Genomic DNA, 16,445 nt, shown 5'->3' with positions numbered 1-16,445 from the left:
AAATTCCCATTATCCAGATTGAATATTTTGGCACAAAAACGAAAAACTCGCTCTTGCTATAATCTAATAATTAATTAATTTTCAGAATGTTTCTTGTTTTAATAATATGTAGAAATAAATCTTCATACACGTGATAAACATCATCCAGCGGCGTCAGCTGGGTCATCTCCTTCATGTAGTGCACCGTGACGCCATCTTTTCCCCAGGTAAGTGATGCAGCTATCCACATGATGTAAAAGAAACCATTGTTCATCAGACCAGGCCACCTTCTTCCTTTGCTCCGTGGTCACGTGCAGACATCCACATACCCATTGCAGGCGCATTCAGCAATGGACAGGAGTCAGTATGACCAGACTGCAGCCACACTTGCATCAAAGACTAAAAAAGGTTTTATCCAGTTTTGGAAAACTCACGTCCTCCGCTAAAGTTTGTTTTTTAAAAAACAAAGAAAATAAAATTATCTTTACTCACCATCCCCAGGTCCAGCGGGCTAAGTGGCTCTGAGCATTTTGGACTGAGCCACTTAGCTCACTTATTGTCTGCAGCGCTGACGTGATGTCTGCAGCCAATAATTGAGCGCTGTCAGCACAACTTGCTCAGGGCCACTGAGCTCAGCTATTGGCTGCAGCATGGTCGATGTGACATCAGCGCTGCAGACAATAACTCAGTGTTGGACCTGGGGAGGATGAGTAAGGCACGGTTCCTTAAAATAAACTGTAGCAGGGAACAGGTAGAATCAGAAACTCGTTCAAGTGTTAATAATCCTGATGCTGATTCATTGGTTGTCCCTCTGTTATGGGGCCTTCAGACATCCTAAAAAACGGTCTGAGCTCAGACCGCAATGTACGGATGGGCAATTCCCGAGCGGAGCGTGACGGCTTCATATATCTCACGCTCGGGTCGGGAAACCCGCGGTCAGTTCATGCATTGCAGTGCGATTCTGGACTGATTTGTACGGACGTCTGAATGCATCCTTACCAGACATAGTAGGTACTAATCACGGCATACTGGTAACATCCCAGGCTTTGGAATAGATCTGACCCCGTCTGGATTAACTCTTATCAAAGTGGATTAGATCTGTATAATAATTGACTAATTTTTCCTCTTCCACCAAATTGACTTCTGTGCAATATATCATATGAAAATGAGCTGTGGTACATTCTGAGCTCTGCTACATCACTTTCACGAAAGTATGAATGTTAATATTTCTTACATAAGCGCAAAATTGCTTTCTATATACTAAACAATGTAAATGATGCGGCTTCATGAAGCTGAAATAAGGTAGCATTAGTATATAATAAAATGTAGCAGAGGCTGCTGATTCCCACCTTCCTCTAAGGATATACGGCAAAGCATAGTACCATGAGAAAGGTCGGGCTGCATTACAGCACTCTTATTTATGTAGGGGCAGACATATCATTGGTGCAACCTGTGGGGCCACACAGGGGCCCAAGAGGTAAGAGGGGCCACTTCTGCCTCCAAATCTGGTGCAATTTTGCATTTTTAGGAGTCCTTGGGCTGCATAGGGCCCATATACTGTTCTTGCACATGCGTGTTTTCTGTCTGCATCCGCCAGTGATGCAAACATATGCCACAGCACGGAATAGAGAATGCTACTACGTCAGCCATTGTCCTCACCGGGGATCAGAATTTAATCTCATGCATAGACACACCCCAGGTCAACCATGTTGTTTTCAGAGTGGGGGAGGGAACAGGAGTGCCTGAAAAAAACAGAAGCTAGGGTACGATTCCATGATGAGCTTTTCATGCGTTTTTGATGTTGCTGATTTTCTGCACCTATTCATGCTTTTTTTATATATATATTTAGGTGCGGATTATATGCGTTTTTGATGCACTTCCACTGTGGAAATGTACTAAAAAATGCATGTACGTTTGTTCCGCATCTAATGTAAGTCTATGGGTAAAATCTGCACAGAAAACTCAGCGTATCCACAAGAGAAATGTACATCCTGGGGATTCGTACCATGCACCGCAGGTCAGTTTACACTGAGTAAAAAAGAAGCCCAGTGTGTATGGGATTTCAATAAATTCCATCCACCTTGCTGGAACTGGAAAAAAATGCCTAAATACGCAATGTCAAAAATGCACCAAAATCTCATTGGGGGGGAATGCAGCCTAAAAGTACAAAACCCAATGCAGATGTCTATACAGTATGTACAGGACTGCTGGTCCAATGTGAGTCTTAATAAATGGGTGATATGCAGATGAGTGGACTACTGCAGCAACATATAAATGCAAAATATTAACAATAATAACAATAATAATTCAAAAAATACTGTTCTGTCATCTATGCATGTAACACTGTATGCATGTACATATATATATTTATATGCAGTATATATACACATGTATGCAGTGTATATATATATGTATATATATATTATACAGCATATTTTGATTTTACACGTACAGATTTATGAGCTACCTAGGACCAAATATATACTGTATCGTATAGTATATTGTTACTTACATCCAGATGTAGGTATGATTGATGTCACAAGGGTGAACTTACTACAATACATTATCTTGAAACAAGTATTCTCTACAAAGAAGTAAAAGGAAATACCAGCCCTGCTACATCTGTAACTAAAGGCTGATTGCAATATAGAACTGTTAAATCACATTTTGAGGACACTGGCATTACTGAGAATCCAGATAAAAAGCCGCCACAGCCAAAAAGAAAGATTAATATTTCATTGTAAGCTTCTCTGTAGATGAGGAGACCCCCCCTGACCTCCCATCTGGATGGATGGAAACCCATAAAATAGAATTTCTCTTAAGAGTTTTCAAGAATTATGGGATTATGTGGAGCTTTACTTATGTAACGATGTGAATCCTACTTGTTATTTCTCTACTTCGCTAGAGGAGACTTGATAGGGACTTAGCAATTTGTGGGGCAGGATTTCTTCTTTGCAGCTCTGAGGAGTAACATGGGGACAAGGGGTTGGTGGGGGAGCCCCTGTGCCATGCCTGGGTGGGGGTTGGGGAGGGAATTAAGCAGAATCGCTGACATCAGCACTGCGGCAAAATGGACAGTTCCATCTGTGCTGTTGGAAATCAACCTCTGCTTCTTTCCTTCTCTCTTTCCTCCTGTGCATTCTCTATTGCTGCAGCATCCTGGATAATTCATGCATCCCAGGGAGGAAGAGGTTAACCCCCCCCCCCCCCCTCAGTGTGACAGCCTAAGTAAATGCCTTTTCCCCAGCTATTGATCTTGCCTCTCAGTATAAAAGCCAGAGCTCAGGTGTCCCTCCCTCATTCTCTCTCCAAGATGAGTTTTGGCTCGGATCATTACCTTTCCTCCTCATACAGGAAGATTTTTGGAGACCCTCCCAGGTCATCCAGTCGCCTTGGAGGGAGCAGCTCTTCTTCCAGGACCACCATCTCTGGTCCTTTTAGGTCCCACTCTGCCTCCCGCAGCAATGTCTCTTCCCAATCTTCTTATAGAAGACTTGCCCGACCAGGTGGCTATGTGTCTGGAGAAAACTTAGACCTCACCCAAACTTCAGCCTTGAACAATGAGTTTAAGATTATCCGCACCAATGAAAAGGAGCAGCTCCAAGGACTCAATGATCGCTTTGCAATGTTCATTGAGAAGGTTCGTAATCTGGAACAGCAGAACAAGGTGCTGGAGACTGAGCTGATAGCCCTAAGGCAAAGGCAAGCTGAACCCTCCAGGCTTGGAGAGCTTTACCAGCAAGAGCTTAAAGATCTCAGGGCTCAAATAGAAGATCTGAACACTGAGAAGGCTCAGCTCATCCTAGACAGGGACAGTCTTGAGGATGATCTCCAGAAACTCAAGGCTAAATATGAGGATGAGATCAGGATGAGAGAGGAGACGGAGTACGCCTTGAAGTCTCATAAGAAAGATGTTGATGATGCCACCTTGGCTCGCTTGGATCTGGAAAAAAAGGTGGAATCTCTGCTGGATGAGATCTCCTTTATGAGAAAAGTCCATGAAGAAGAAGTCACCGAGCTGATGGCCATGCTACAAGCCTCCCAGGTCTCTGTAGAGATGGAGGTGTCCAAGCCTGATCTGACTTCAGCTCTGAAGGATATCCGTTCTCAGTATGAGTCTCTTGCAGCCAAAAACCTACAGTCTGCTGATGAGTGGTACAAGTCCAAATTTGCCAACCTGAGTGAGCAGGCATCTCGCAGCTCCGAAGTCATCAGAGCCAGCAGGGAGGAGATCAACGATTACAGAAGACAGCTCCAGTCCAAGACCATCGAGATAGAAAGCCTTCGTGGTACCAATGAGTCTCTGGACCGGCAGATCCAGGAGATGGAGGAAAGACACATAGCAGAGGCAGCTGGCATGCAGGTAAGGCTCCTTGTACAGTGTCCTGATACTCTGGGGGTCCTTGTCAGTTCATTTATGCTATGAGGCTGTAGACACTGAGACACTGGAAGACCCTAACCTGCTTGTCCTCATCACACTGCACTGTGGAGCTGACTGCTGTCCATGGTGCTGATCTTTGCTGTGCAGCTGCCCTACAATCAGTGGTATTACTTCAATATACAGATTTATTATTATTGCATTCGGTTTTCTTCTCTTTGCATTTTCACATTTCCTAAACTCTTTCCCCATATTCCGTATATACAAGGCATAAAGGGAATCATTCAGTTAATCAGCCAAAGCTGAGCTCCAGATCTTTGCTGCACTTTGTATTTCCATACTACAGCTCCCCCAATATGGAACCTGTTAGATCCTCCTTGAACAGGTTAATCTGCAGTCAGAAAAATGACTGTAATGCATTATAGATGAGGAGCCTTATGTAACACATTCTCCAGAAAGGGAGGAGGAGGGGCAGGGAGTGGCAGAGAGGCTAACAAAGGCACTCCAGGGGTGCAAGCTAGAAAGAGGGGGGCTGACATATTGGTATTATGTTTTTATTAAAAGTTAGTGGTTCTTACTACGATCTCTCATGGCTGCCATACTCGTAGTGATTCAGGGCAGAACAGCAGCACAGGAACGATTTTATAAGGACGTGTATTTTCCAATGGAATTGTTGGCTCTGTGTGCTGGGGAAGAAATGGTCACTATCCAAATCTATCTATCTATCTATCTATCTATCTATCTATCTATCTATCTATCTATCTATCTATTATCTATCTATCTATCATCTATCTATCTATCTATCTATCTATCTATCTATCTATCTATCTATCTATCATCTGTCTATGCAATTATCTATTTATCACCTATCATCTATCTACCTATGTAATTATCTATCACCTATCTATCTATTATCTAATTATCTATCTATTATATATCTGTCTATCGATCGATCTATCTATCTATTATCTATCTATCTATTATCTATCTATCCCATATCTATTATCTATCTATCTATCTATCTATCTATCTATCTATCTATCTATCTATCTATCTATCTATCTATCTATCTATCTATCTATTATCTATCTATCCCATAGCTATTATCTATCTATCTATCTATCTATCTATCTATCTATCTATCTATCTATCTATCTATCTATCTATCTATGTAATTAGTTATCACCTATCTATTATCTAATTATCTATCTAACTAATTATCTATCTGTTATCTAATTATCTATCTGTCTATCTAAGAAAAGCTAAAGACACACCGTAATTAAAACATTCAAAGACTCTTATCAAGTCCACATGTCAATAAAATGTCAAAAAATGCAGCAATCCACTGTGGAGTATGGATGTTTTATCATTCTATCTATCTGGCCATCTATTTATTTACAAACTATCTGGTGCTTAGTAGGTCTGTTTTTGCATGTTATCTTATTGTGTTTTTTTTTATTTATTATCAGCCTCTCTGTATCTATTTACTTTACTCAATATGTGCTGTTTTAGAGCAGCCTGTGTATGTAGTATCTCTCTAATTTATCTCCATAACTCCTATGTATTTATCTGTTTGTTTTTCATTTCCCACTTATTTACCTCAATAAATTACATATATTACTGTCTTTAAAACATCTCTTTCTAAACACTCCTTTCATAACTATCTATATATGATCTCTATCTATACATTTATCAAATCTATCTATCTATCTATCTATTTCTCATATATATCTGTATTTGATATTTGCATATATATGTACTTATCTCTCATATCATGATCTATCTATTATCTATCTATCTATCTATCTATCTATCTATCTATCTATCTATCTATCTATCTATCTATCTTTCATTATCCATATATCTAAGTGCACATTTAACCCCTTGGTACTATGTTGTAATCAATTTCCAATTATATTAATAAAAACAATGTTGTAAATAAATACAACTAAAAAATACTGTAGGTGACTACGTATTTCTTTCAAGATGCATAAGATATTTCTTTAAGATACCTAAAAATCAAATACTAATATATTAGAAATATTGTATAGTATTTTTTTTTTTATTGGATCCAGTTTTGTAGCAAATATTAGATCCACCCAACGTAACTTCCTTCGCCATCTTTAGAAGGGAGTGGCACTTTGTCTTTATTCCATTAGCTTTTATGGCGTGTGACACAGCCGAGCGAATGGTATAGAGAACTGTTTATAGAAGGTATGAAAGTGGAAGGTGTGAACAGTGTTATCCCAGCAACCAAACTCCTCCAGGATTCTGTAGCCTTCATTTCCCAGGCAACCTCCAAGGGAAACAGAACCGATGTTAGCATTTCTCTTTCTCTCCGTTTCTTATTTCATGCTAGTTTATGGTAATAATATGTTGTAAGGAATTATATTTAATTGGTAACTTAAAGGGGAAAAATAAATCCATGGAAACCAGAGGGTCTGAAATTTGATCTAACTTTAAATTGAACATAAAAAGTATCATATTACTTTATATATCAAGAAAATTAGACTGGTTAAATTGATATTACGAGATTAGAAAAAGCATGCCTATTTTCGTCCAGAAACAGCTCCGCTGGCTGTGTGTGTAATTACTTTAAATTTAATCACACTGAGGTGCAATACCAGACACAGCCACTAGCCAAAGGTGGCGCTGTATCCCAACGATAACTGTGCTGCTCAGAAAAAAAACAGTGTTGTGATACTCATTTATAATTACTTCTTCCTAACATACAATAAATCTGAAAGCTGCTAACCTCAATATCCTTTTTGGAACTTCCCATCCCCCACAATGCCACTTAGGTGATATATGGGTATTTGATTGATTGGATTCTTACAATGAAGCGTGCTCCTTAAACCTCTAGTTCATTTATTAAGAAAAAGGGATATTTTCCTGCAACGAAAATAGAAATGGCCCTTATAATCAGATTTCTATTCTGATTCCCCATGTATTTGCAGATGATGTTAGAATAGATCTTATTATTTTACCTATTTGCAAATCATTGTTTTAACTCATCATCTTTGAAAGGGAAAACTGCAGCACTCTGATGGATGACACGTGCAGCTAGAGATCTCTCAGTATATACAGTTTCAAAGAGATGACCATGATTTATAGAATTATTCATTGACGGTATTGACACATGGTCGCATTGTACATTTCTTTCACAGTTCCTCCATGACACTTTTGTGAGTGCTTTGTTACGCTAGCGGTGCAAATATTGGGATTGATAGAGTTAGGAATGGTTGCAACAATACCCTGGGGGGCTACATAATTCATTGCAAATGGCAGCTGGGTCAGAACTTAGAAAGCAGCTCCGTCGTTGATAACTTCAGCTATATCAAATGATATATTAAAACATTTGTTTCCATAAAACTGTTGTGAAACAGACCAAGGTCATAATTAAGATTCACAGTGTAAATGCAATTAAAAGATTTTATTCAGAGCACCCTTGTGCACTCAGAGTACTAAACACACCAGATTTGTCAACAGCTATTTTTTTCTTTTGTTTCAAGTTAGACAAATAACATCTTTTATTTTAAAAAACAAAAAAGTATTATAGGGTAACGGACACACTAAAAATACATTTGGAAACATATATACAGTATATGTGCAGTCACTAAATACATAACCTATCTACATCATTGATATCCAATTTCTGGCTCTCCGGTTATGTCCAAACGACTTTGCCCAGTATGTCCCGACTGCCAATGTACGTCAGCTGCCTAAATAGCCAAATATAAATTTGCCTTCTTATTCTTTTATTCATGTTACCCCCTTCTGAGGGTCACGCAGGCCGGAGCCGAGAGGTCGACCATCTGTTAGTTTAGGAGGCGATTGCTCTTCCAGAACTGTGACTATATGTGCAAATTTATAATGATGTAACGCAGTGGTCCCCAACTCCAGGCCTCGAGGGCCGCCAACAGTGCAGGTTTTCAGGATTTCCTTAGTATTGCATAGGGGTTGGAATCATCACCTCTGCAGATGATCACATTACCACCGATGCATACTAAAGAAATCCTGAAAACCTGCACTGTTGGCGGCCCTCGAGGCCTGGAGTTGGGGACCCCTGGTGTAACGGGTGCAAAAGGTGCTGGCAGGGTGTAAATTATAAAGAGGGGGCCTGGCCAGATGATCCTGATTCTAATTTTAAGGAATTATAATATAATCTTTGCTGCCTCTATTTTTAGCAAAAATATTTTATAATATGGCGGATGGCGGGAAGGCTGACATTCTGCATATTCCAATCATTGTCTCTTGTTGATTAAAGGATGCAATTAATCAATTGGAAAATGAACTGAGGAACACCAAAGGTGAAATGGCTCGCCATCTGCGGGAATATCAGGACCTGCTAAATGTCAAGATGGCACTGGACATTGAAATAGCAGCATATCGGTAATTTGTGTTTCCATTTCTGCGGTCTGTGAAACAATAGTTATATCTGTGAAATGTGCAGGGTCATGTGTATAATGTAACATTGAGCGTAATCTTTCTGCAGTCAATTCACTATTTCTATCAATTACAAAATATTAATTTAGGCCTCCTTCACATGTCCGTGTTTGCAGTACGTGTGTCATCAGTTGTTTTCATGGATCCCACACGTACCTTTTATAACTTGTGGGGCTGCTCACATGTCTATGTTGTTACACAGATCGTGTGTCCATGCGAACCACGCTGATGACCCATGAATGATGACTCACGGATGACACATGGATTCATTTTTCAATGGAAAATATGTTTTTACAATTACAAATGAATTATGCTTGAGGTCTGGAAATTATGCCTTTGGCTGTGATATATATATATATATATATATATATATATATATATATATATATATATATATATCACAGCCAAAGGCATAATATATAATAATATATATATATATATTATAATTACAGTGGGGCAAATAAGTATTTGATCCCTTGCTGATTTTGTAAGTTTGCCCACTGACATAGACGTGAACAGTCTATAATTTTAAGGGCAGGTTAATTTTAACATTGAGAGACAGAATATCAAAAATAAAATCCAGAAAATTAAATTGTATAAATTATATAAATTTATTTGCATTTTGCGGTGAGAAATAAGTATTTGATCCCCTACCAACCAGTAGCAGTTCTGGCTCCTACAGACCAATTAGATGCTCCTAATCAACTCGTTACCTGCATTAAAGACAACGGTCTTACATTTTCACCTTTATAAAAGACTCCTGTCCACAGACTCAATTAATCAGTCAGACTCTAAACTCTACAACATGGGCGAGACCAAAGAGCTCTATAAGGATGTCAGGGACAAGATCATAGACCTGCACAAAGCTGGAATGGGCTACAAAACCATAAGTAAGATGCTGGGTGAGAAGGAGACAACTGTTGGTGCAATAGTAGGAAAATGGAAGAAATACAAAATGACTGTCAATAGACATCGATCTGGGGCATTATACAAAATCTCACCTTGTGGGGTATCGTTGATTATGATGAAGGTGAGAGATCAGCTTAAACTTACACGAGGGGGGGAACTTGTTAATGATCTCAAGGTAGCTGGTACTACAGTCACCAAGAAAACCATTGGTACCACATTACACCGTAAAGGTTTAAAATCCTGCAGTGCCTGCAAGGTCCCCCTGCTCAAGAAGGCACATGTGCAGGGCCGTCAAAAGTTTGCCAATGAACACCTGGATGATTCTGTGAGTGATTGGGAGAAGGTGCTGTGGTCAGGTGAGACAAAAATTGAGGTCTTTGGCATTAGCTAAACTCGCCGTGTTTAAAGGAAGAGAAATGCTGCCTATGACCCAAAAAACACCATCTCTACTGTCAAGCATGGAGGTGGAAACATGTTTTGGTGTTTTTTCTCTGCTAAAGGCACAGGACTACTTCACTGCATCAATGGGAGAATGGATAGAGCCATGTACCATAAAATCCTGACTGACAACCTCCTTCCCTTCCCGCCAGGACATTAAAAATGGGTTGTGGCTGGGTCTTCCAGCAAGACAATGACCAAAAACATACAGCCAAGGCAACAAAGGAGTGGCTCAAAAAGAAGCACATTAAGGTCATGGAGTGGCCTAGCCAGTCCCCAGACCTTAATCCCATAGAAAACTTATGGAGGGAGTTAAAGCTCCGAGTTGCCAAGCGACAGCCTCAAAATCTTAATGATTTAGAGATGATCTGCAAAGAGGAGTGGAGCAAAATTCCTACTGACATGTGCGCAAACCTCATCATCAACTCCAAAAAACGTCTGACTTCTGTGCTTGCCAACAAGGGTTTTGCCACCAAGTATTAGGTCTTGTTTGCCAGATGGATCAAATACTTATTTCTTACTGCAAAATGCAAAGAAATGTATATAATTTATACAATGTGATTTTCTGGATTTTATTTGTGATATTCTGTTTCTCAATGTTAAAATTAACCTACCCTTAAAATTATAGACTGTTCATGTCTGTATCAGTGGGCAAACCTATAAAATCAGCAAGGGATCAAATACTTATTTTTTTTGCTATATATATATATCAGTCAACAGCAAATCATCGACAGTTTCAAGATACCAGAAATATATCTTTTATCTAGAGTGGAGCTCAGGTCAAAAGATGCCAGTTTTTGCTCTTATTTCATTCCCACTGACTGTATAGTTGTCTTTTTTTTTTAAATTAAACCATACCCCACACATTATTCTGTTGGGAATGTATAGCTATTAGGTCCCACTTAGCAGCCCCAGCTGTCTGCAGTGCAGGACAACTGCAGAGTAGCTTTGTCCAAGTGAATGAGTCAGTAGTGGCTCCCTGCAAAGCCAGGTGGCCAGGAGCTGCTGAACTGAATCTGCACTGCGGCCCCTTCATTCCCAGGATCTGTGGGTATCTCAGAAGAAAAATCACCCCAATCATAAAGTATTAGCATATCCTGGTGATGTGACATTATTTTATGAGGTGAGAATACTCCTGAATTGGGGACCAATGGGGATGGGAAAATGTGCACTGAACTGTGCGTGTTAATTATGCACTGTGCACTGTGGGGGTTAGAGAAGGACATTAAAGTACCAAGTGCGGTCTACTTAATGGATGGTGTCTGAGACATAGGGCAATATGTGCCTAAAGGTCACCAAGATGTAAATGTGGTATTCCTTAAAGTGGTTATCCAGCATTTTTTTTTCATGGGGAGCTAAGAACTGACTAATTAGCAACGACCTGCCTGCTCTACCCAGTGCCAGCTAAGAGTAATCACAGACTGCTAGAGCAGCTAGCAGTCGATTCTGCAGCTCATGTCCACAGATCAGTTCTTGCTCTTCAGAGCTGCTCAGTCAACAGGACGTGACTGCCGACGTCATGCTGAGTGACAGCCAGCTCCCTGCAGTTATGCAGCGGGGAGCCAGTTGTCAGCATATCGTCAGTCACACCCCATCAACAGAGAAGAATGTAAAAGAAGTAGCTACTCTGTCAGTGTAACGTCAGTGGAAGCCACTGAATCGTGGTGGAGATTGGCACCAGGCTCCACAAGAAGGTAGTTAGTTATTACTTGTTTGTAGGTTGTGAGGCCAATGGGAAAAAATAGACCCGTAAAACCCTTTTAACATTGTTAATTTTTCTTATGATTTTTATTTTTCAGGAAATTGTTGGAGGGTGAAGAAACCAGATTTAGCACCAGTGCGATCAGCATTATGCCTCCAAACCCTTCCCAGAGTTATTCTTACCAACCCCGAGCCCATATTTCATCCTCCTCCAAGATAATATCTTCCACAAGAAAAGATGAAGCAGATGTGGGCAGCAAAATAACCTCTAAAACATCTAGTCACAGGGGAGAAACCTATGAAGAAATCATTGAAGAAACTGTTGTATCAACCAAAAAAATAGAGAAGTCAGACCAGAACGAAGGATTAAACGGCAAACCTTAGGAAACTAGTCATTTACTAATTTATCCCTTAGAATTTTCACTTTGTCATGGATTCGTTCACTCGTAGAGTTCACAGCTATTGCTTGTATCATATATGGTCACAAAAGTTTTTCTAAGCGCATTCATGTTGAAATCACAAAGTAAATGAAGTTTAGGCATGTAGTCTACGACCACTTGGCAATTCGAGAACCACAAGTCCTAGTATGTCTCTCCAGCCTACAATGTCATAGGAAGCATTGGCCGACTGTAGACGATACTAATGGATCTTAGATGCAGAACCAATGGAAAACATTCCCATACTTTTCATGTTTTATTTTTTTTTTTCATTTCTGGTGCGTATGGAAATCGAAGATAGAAAATATATATTTTCTATCTAGAGGTAGTGGGAAATTTAGCCTAGATCCTTCATATTATGTCCATGCATGGTGTAAATTGAGGAAAGAAATAGGTTTTCAGATACGCTGAACAATTTGCAGAAAAGTCTGCATGTTTTATGATTTTGCTGCAGATTTTAATCTCTGTATTGCAAAGTGTAAAATCCGCAGTGTATCCTGCCCCATAAATTGACACATTGAGGATCTAAAATCCACATCACAGGTCAATTTCCATGTGGATTTTTTTCTACACCGTGGGGAGATTTGATAAAATCTCATCTACTTTGCTGCTACTGTTTTACGCTGCTGATCTTCAGCCTCAAAATCCGCACAGAAAATTGTCAGCGTATCTACCCAAAATGGACGTACCCATAAGAGTTTTTCGTTTTTCGTTTTCCCTTTTACCTGAAATAGCGCCACTTCTGCTCATAGGCTTATTGTAAATCATCCCTGTTAAACTTAATTAAAATATCTGGATCATGCTGTGGTGGTGCTGAAAAAACTGGTGCTGAAATAAATCCTGACCCTGATCCTTTTTTTTCAAACCGCAACTTACTAAGAAAGATTTTTTTAAACGATTAATTTGAGCTATTTTAGTAATAAAAAACTTTGGGATCAAACTCTAATAGCTGCTCTAAGGTTGTGTGCACATGGCGTCTTTTACACGCATAGATTTTGAAGCAGAAGATGCTTCAGGAATATGCTGGAGGCATTTTTCCAAAAGCACTTTTTTTTATCACCTTCTATGCCACTTGCATTTTTCTTTATTTTATATAAGAAATAGTGCTGACTTTCAAGCGTAAAATGCTAGAAGAATAGGCAGGTCACTTCTTTTTGCCACTTAATGGCTTTTGAATAGTGATGGGCGAACCCCCCGATAACCGGGATTGGCGGGTTCGCCTGAGTTTTTTTTGTAAAGCTCGAGCTCGGGGTCGGAGATGACGCGAACTTGCATCCGAACTCTGAGCTTGGACTTTACAGATATGGGATTGGGCATGGGGGGGCTGTAAACCAAAGCATAAATTTAATAATAAACATAATTATACTTACCGGTCCAGCGACACGTCTTCCGGTCCCGCTCTTTCCCTGCCGCATCTACTTCCAGGGCCGCTCATTAACTTCCGGGTGTTAGGGTTGGCGAAACGCACCTTATATATATATATCTGAGACAGTTGGTGCGTTCGCAACCCGGGGTCCACCATGCTGGAGAGAAACCTGCTGCTAGTAATAGGCGGTACTATATGGCGGTATTATCGAACTCTGTTACTTTACAGATTCGCTAGAACAATAAGATGCTGTGCCCTGTTAACCTCACAGAAGAACACAGCTATCAAACAGAGCAAAACTGTGGTCATGCAGTTAGCATAGCAGCAAACAACTCCTCACCAGAGATGCCGGTATTCTAGGGGCTTATTTCAGCCAAGGCCCTGAATCCAAACATACAAACTCCTCACCGGAGGTGCCGGTATTCTAGGGGCTTATTTCAGCCAAACCCTGACCACATACAAGCATGACCACACTGGCGCTGAGCTCTTTAACATTGGTTTGATACTAGCGCATGGCCATCCGGCCATGTGAACCTTTTATAGTTTTAGCACTCAAGGACCTTGCTAGTGGTCCAACAGGAACCGCTTCAGGACCTGCGCATATGACCCCCGACCTCCAATGGGAGATCGTCCCGTGGGCATGCCCAGTATGGGAAAAGCAGGACTTCGTCCCAGAAAGATCTGCTCACTGCTGATCAGTGCTGGCTACAAAGGCAGAGCCTGGAATAACAGTAGTAACCAGTCGCCCAGTATCAAACTGAGTCAGACGCTGGGACCGACGTCTCCGCCGAGCAGGCTCCACTGCGGTTGGAAAAGAATGGGAGACCACAGCGGAGATGGTTTGAGATTCCCCCTGTGCAGAGGTGGGAACTTGACACCTAACACCGGGTTATTCACTCTACTACTCGGCAATTTTTGGCTGGCATTGGCATTATTCGTGCGGTGATGTCAGGGTTCACCCCAGTTCATGGCCCGAGACATGAACTCAGGTGAACCCTGACGTCACCGCACGAACACTGCCGAAGACTGCCGAGTGCAATGAATACTGCCAGAAGTTAATGAGCGGCCCGGAGACAGCGGGACGGGAGGACGCGTCGCTGGACAGGCAAGTATAATTATAATGTTTATTGTTAATTTTACGCCTTTACAGACCCTGGACCCGAACAAGTTGTTTTGACATTGCAGCGCATATGGAAATAATTTTTTTTAGCGCTTGGAATCCACCTGAAAAAGATGCGATGTGCACACACCCTATGCTGGGTTTCTCCCACGCCAAGGGCCGTGACCATGCTGATATGATGGATGCGTGATGCAGACTTCTAGATATCATGAGTAGACCATTCATTCCATAGTGAATTGTCATAGCCACCCATTATTGAAAAGCACATCACTCCTTAATCTATTTCTTAGTTTAGGACACAGTCTAAAATGTGCACTTAGTTCTTAGACATTTGGATGTAAACTAGTATCCAATTCTAATGGAAATGAATGGAAATGTGGGGACCATCAAATTCTAAAGCACATTGGAATCTGTGGGCATTTCAGATGATCACAACCTGTTTTTCCGATCAGCCACCAACGTTTTCTTCTAGAACACCTAGTACTGTAATACACAACTACTGTAAGTCACCGTTATCTTACAAAGCTGGTAGCATTACACGAAAACTAATATTATCAGGCAAGTTACAACGAGGTGACTTGGGACAGAAGCTGGTAATGGTGAACTGCAATATACAGCAAAGTGAGACATCAAAATACCATCTAGTTGGAGGAGTCACATACACGGTGCAAATCAAAGTTAAGGCATGTGCACAATAGACTCGACAGCATGTCTTAATAATGCCTTACGACTAGTGACATCCTTCCAATTACTTTCTCGATGTATGTTGTATGTTTGATATTTAACCACTGGTGAGTAGTGATGAGCGAGTGTACTCGTTGCTCTGGTTTTCCCGAGCACGCTCGGGTGGTTTTCCGAGTATTAATGTCTGCTCAGAGATTTAGTTTTCATCCCCACAGCTGAATGATTTACAGCTGATAGCCAGCTTGATTACATGTGGGGATTCCCTAGCAACCAGGCAACCCCCACATGTACTCAGGCTGGGTAGTAGCTGTAAATCATTCAGCTGCCGCAATGAAAACTAAATCTCCAAACGCTAACAAATACTCGGAGACCACCCGAGCGTGCTCGGGAAAACCCGAACAACGAGTACACTCGCTCATCACTAGTGATGAGGCAATGATTAATGGCATTTGCACCCTGAAATGTTAAAATAAATGCTAAAAACAGAGCGGAAGTAACATTGTTGTGCCTGCAGATAAGATATGAAATAAAAGTCATGAAATAAAACCATGTGTCCTTCTTTAATTGGGGAGGTGAATAGGTTTCCGGGTACAAAATGTGTTAGATTGCAATTCTAGAATATCAAGGTTAAATATCAAGGTTAAATATCAAGGCTTAGTTATGAAAACCATTAATGGTCACAGCTTTGTTTTATTTGAGTTTTCATCATTAGATCTCTGTTTTATTGGGAAGTAGGTGCGCCTCCATGATGGGGTCTATTTATATTGATAGCCTATCCTAAGGATAGGTCATCAATATCTGATCAATACCCCGGCACCCCCACTAATCAGCTATTCCTGGTGCTGGATGGATGTTTCAAGTTGTGAACAGTTCTACCAACGGACAAGTGGCAGCATCATGTTCTGAACATCGGCCCCCTATTCAAGTCAGTAGTCTTAGGCAGCCCCCTTTGACTGCTTAAGACCTTCCATGGAGCATGAATTGTCC

At 40.7% G+C, this 16,445-nt stretch overlaps 1 protein-coding gene across 1 annotated transcript; it reads left to right on the top strand.

Annotated features, from left to right (window-relative positions):
• The first annotated feature begins 3,244 nt into the window (after positions 1-3,244).
• INA (internexin neuronal intermediate filament protein alpha) lies at positions 3,245-16,004 on the top strand. Its single transcript, XM_069753704.1, has 3 exons — positions 3,245-4,342; positions 8,625-8,749; positions 11,950-16,004. Exons 1-3 carry the CDS (start codon positions 3,293-3,295, stop codon positions 12,233-12,235), a joined length of 1,461 nt encoding a protein of 486 aa, XP_069609805.1. The 5' UTR covers positions 3,245-3,292; the 3' UTR covers positions 12,236-16,004.
• The last annotated feature ends 441 nt before the right edge of the window (positions 16,005-16,445 follow it).

The sequence above is a fragment of the Ranitomeya imitator genome, chromosome 2 (assembly GCF_032444005.1).
Source record: "Ranitomeya imitator isolate aRanImi1 chromosome 2, aRanImi1.pri, whole genome shotgun sequence".
NCBI classification, from domain to species: Eukaryota; Metazoa; Chordata; class Amphibia; order Anura; family Dendrobatidae; genus Ranitomeya; species Ranitomeya imitator.
The sequence above is the reverse complement of the archived record's forward strand: the minus strand, read 5'-3'. Positions and strand labels throughout refer to the sequence as shown.

Coding starts and splice junctions, on each gene's coding strand:
- INA (XM_069753704.1), top strand. CDS start 3,293: ATGAGTTTTGGCTCGGATCATTACCTTTCCTCCTCATACAGGAAGATT. Junction 4,343..8,624: donor CAGAGGCAGCTGGCATGCAG/GTAAGGCTCCTT, acceptor TGTTGATTAAAG/GATGCAATTAATCAATTGGA. Junction 8,750..11,949: donor ATTGAAATAGCAGCATATCG/GTAATTTGTGTT, acceptor TTTATTTTTCAG/GAAATTGTTGGAGGGTGAAG.